At 41.4% G+C, this 1,827-nt stretch overlaps 1 protein-coding gene across 3 annotated transcripts in view; it reads right to left on the bottom strand.

Annotated features, from left to right (window-relative positions):
• Positions 1-1,827, bottom strand: part of LOC104949766 (active breakpoint cluster region-related protein) — a 15,929-nt gene that overhangs the window by 7,813 nt on the left and 6,289 nt on the right. For 2 of the 3 annotated variants that reach the window (XM_010776172.1, XM_010776174.1), the window contains exons 10-13: positions 1,359-1,515; positions 1,158-1,277; positions 993-1,068; positions 31-126 (exon numbers count right to left, since the gene is read on the bottom strand). In XM_010776172.1, coding sequence (XP_010774474.1) covers positions 31-126; positions 993-1,068; positions 1,158-1,277; positions 1,359-1,515 — 449 coding nt within the window. The remainder of the gene's footprint in view (positions 1-30; positions 127-992; positions 1,069-1,157; positions 1,278-1,358; positions 1,516-1,827) is intronic. The other variant, XM_010776173.1, reaches the window with a different exon arrangement.

Genomic DNA, 1,827 nt, shown 5'->3' with positions numbered 1-1,827 from the left:
GATGGGGGGGGACAGAGATGGTGGTAGTACCGGTGTTGGTGCTGTGAAGTGGCGGCTGCTGCGTCATTCTCAGTTTCACACATGCACTGGTGAGGGTGAGCAGGTCGGGGGGGACGGTCTCTATGTCTGAGGAACACACAGCAAATATAGGCTCCAGTCAGCTGACTGAATACACACACAAGCTAGGAGAATAATGCGAGTGAGGCTTTGGTTACTTCACAATTTATAGGCTGAAACGCTTACAATGTAATCACATTTCATTGTTCCCATTCGAACGCAATTTAATGCATTTGATAGAATGTGTTTGAACTGGTTTATAGAGTTATTATTTCCATCAAAAATGTAATTATACAAAAGAAAGTATGTATTTTATCATTGCGAATTATCTTTAATAGTCATTGGCAAGGATGATAAAACACAAACATATTTTCGATGACAAACAGTATTTTTAAACCCATTAACCCGAATAAAGCCTATTGTTCACGCTAGCTTCGTTAAGACTGAGGCTATTGTTTATTGTCACTACTTTTTATATGGCGCTTGTTTGCTTATTAAATGGTAATAAAACCACATTTTGCCATCTTAAGAAAAATCCTTTAAACTGCTTGCTTTGTCCATCCAACAATCAAAAACAAAAAACATTTGGTTAACAATGCTTTGATAAACTTCAAAGTTAAGTTGATGCTGATTTGTTGATGATGCACTATGCAGACTTGTGTTTCTTAGCGTATGTAGTAAGAACCCATGCAATGACACTGGTGTGTGTGTGTGTGACCTTAGAGAACGGTGTTTGGGTCCACGGGATTTTTCAAATGTGTTTCTCCCCTATGCACACTGACTCAAAGCACCTTCTCCCTTAACTAACACTTCGTACTTCTCAATAACCACCACAGTGTTGACACGTCTCCAGTACTGCTGTTAGTAAGCTCTAGACCCCAAAAAACGTTAAATAAAATCTTGTGGCAGATTGGTGTGAAAGAAACTGGACTTACTGTCTGTAGTGACTTTGTGAATGGCTTCCCTCCATTCTTCAAGCTCATACAGCGAGGAGAGGAGGAGAGTGTGACTCTGTCGGGAGGTAAAACAGATTTTTTAAATTGTACTTTGAATGATTATTATATAAAACTGCGATGTGAGTGATAATGTGTGACGTATACCTTGCCGCTGGGGCTGTGCAGCTCCAGTGTGTAAACCGGAGAGTGTGTGAGCAGCATCAGCTCCATCTGCTCCAGTTTCTTTCTGCTACGAGCTGCAAAAGCCAAACCCTTGGACCCCTGCTTTACACAAACACATAAAATAAATTAACCAGCTGTTAAAAAACAACAGCCCATACTCTTTCTCTCTGTGTCAAAACATACTGCGTGTTGTCGTAGCTGCTGACGTAGAAGGTGCATCTTTGTTCTCATGTTGTGTTGGCGAAGTTGTGCGTCTGGAGAACGATGTTGATCTGCGACCCAGCGAAGTTTGAGGCCAGCGAGGGGCAGAAACCAGCCGAACCTGTACTGGTCCTGCTTCCTGGAAGATTACATGCAGTGTGGTAAGCTGCTGGTCTCTTTAAAGGTCCCCTATTATACTGTTTTTCATCAATATATTATAGGTCTCATATATATATATATAAAAACATGTCTCTGAAGTGTTTGGCTCCAAACACCAAACAGATCATTGCGGCATCCCATAATCCCCTCTGTTTCAGCCCTGTTTCAAAAGTGCTGATTCTCTGTCTGTTACTTTAGATGAAAATAAGGAGCCCCTCCCCACACCCCTCTGAGAGATATTTGGTTAAAAAGAACACATTGATGATCTAGTAGGAGATTCAGGTGATAAGGG

The sequence above is a fragment of the Notothenia coriiceps genome, unplaced genomic scaffold (assembly GCF_000735185.1).
Source record: "Notothenia coriiceps isolate Sejong01 unplaced genomic scaffold, NC01 NC01_scaffold00016807, whole genome shotgun sequence".
Taxonomy (NCBI): domain Eukaryota; kingdom Metazoa; phylum Chordata; class Actinopteri; order Perciformes; family Nototheniidae; genus Notothenia; species Notothenia coriiceps.
This window is presented reverse-complemented; position numbering and strand designations above follow the sequence as displayed.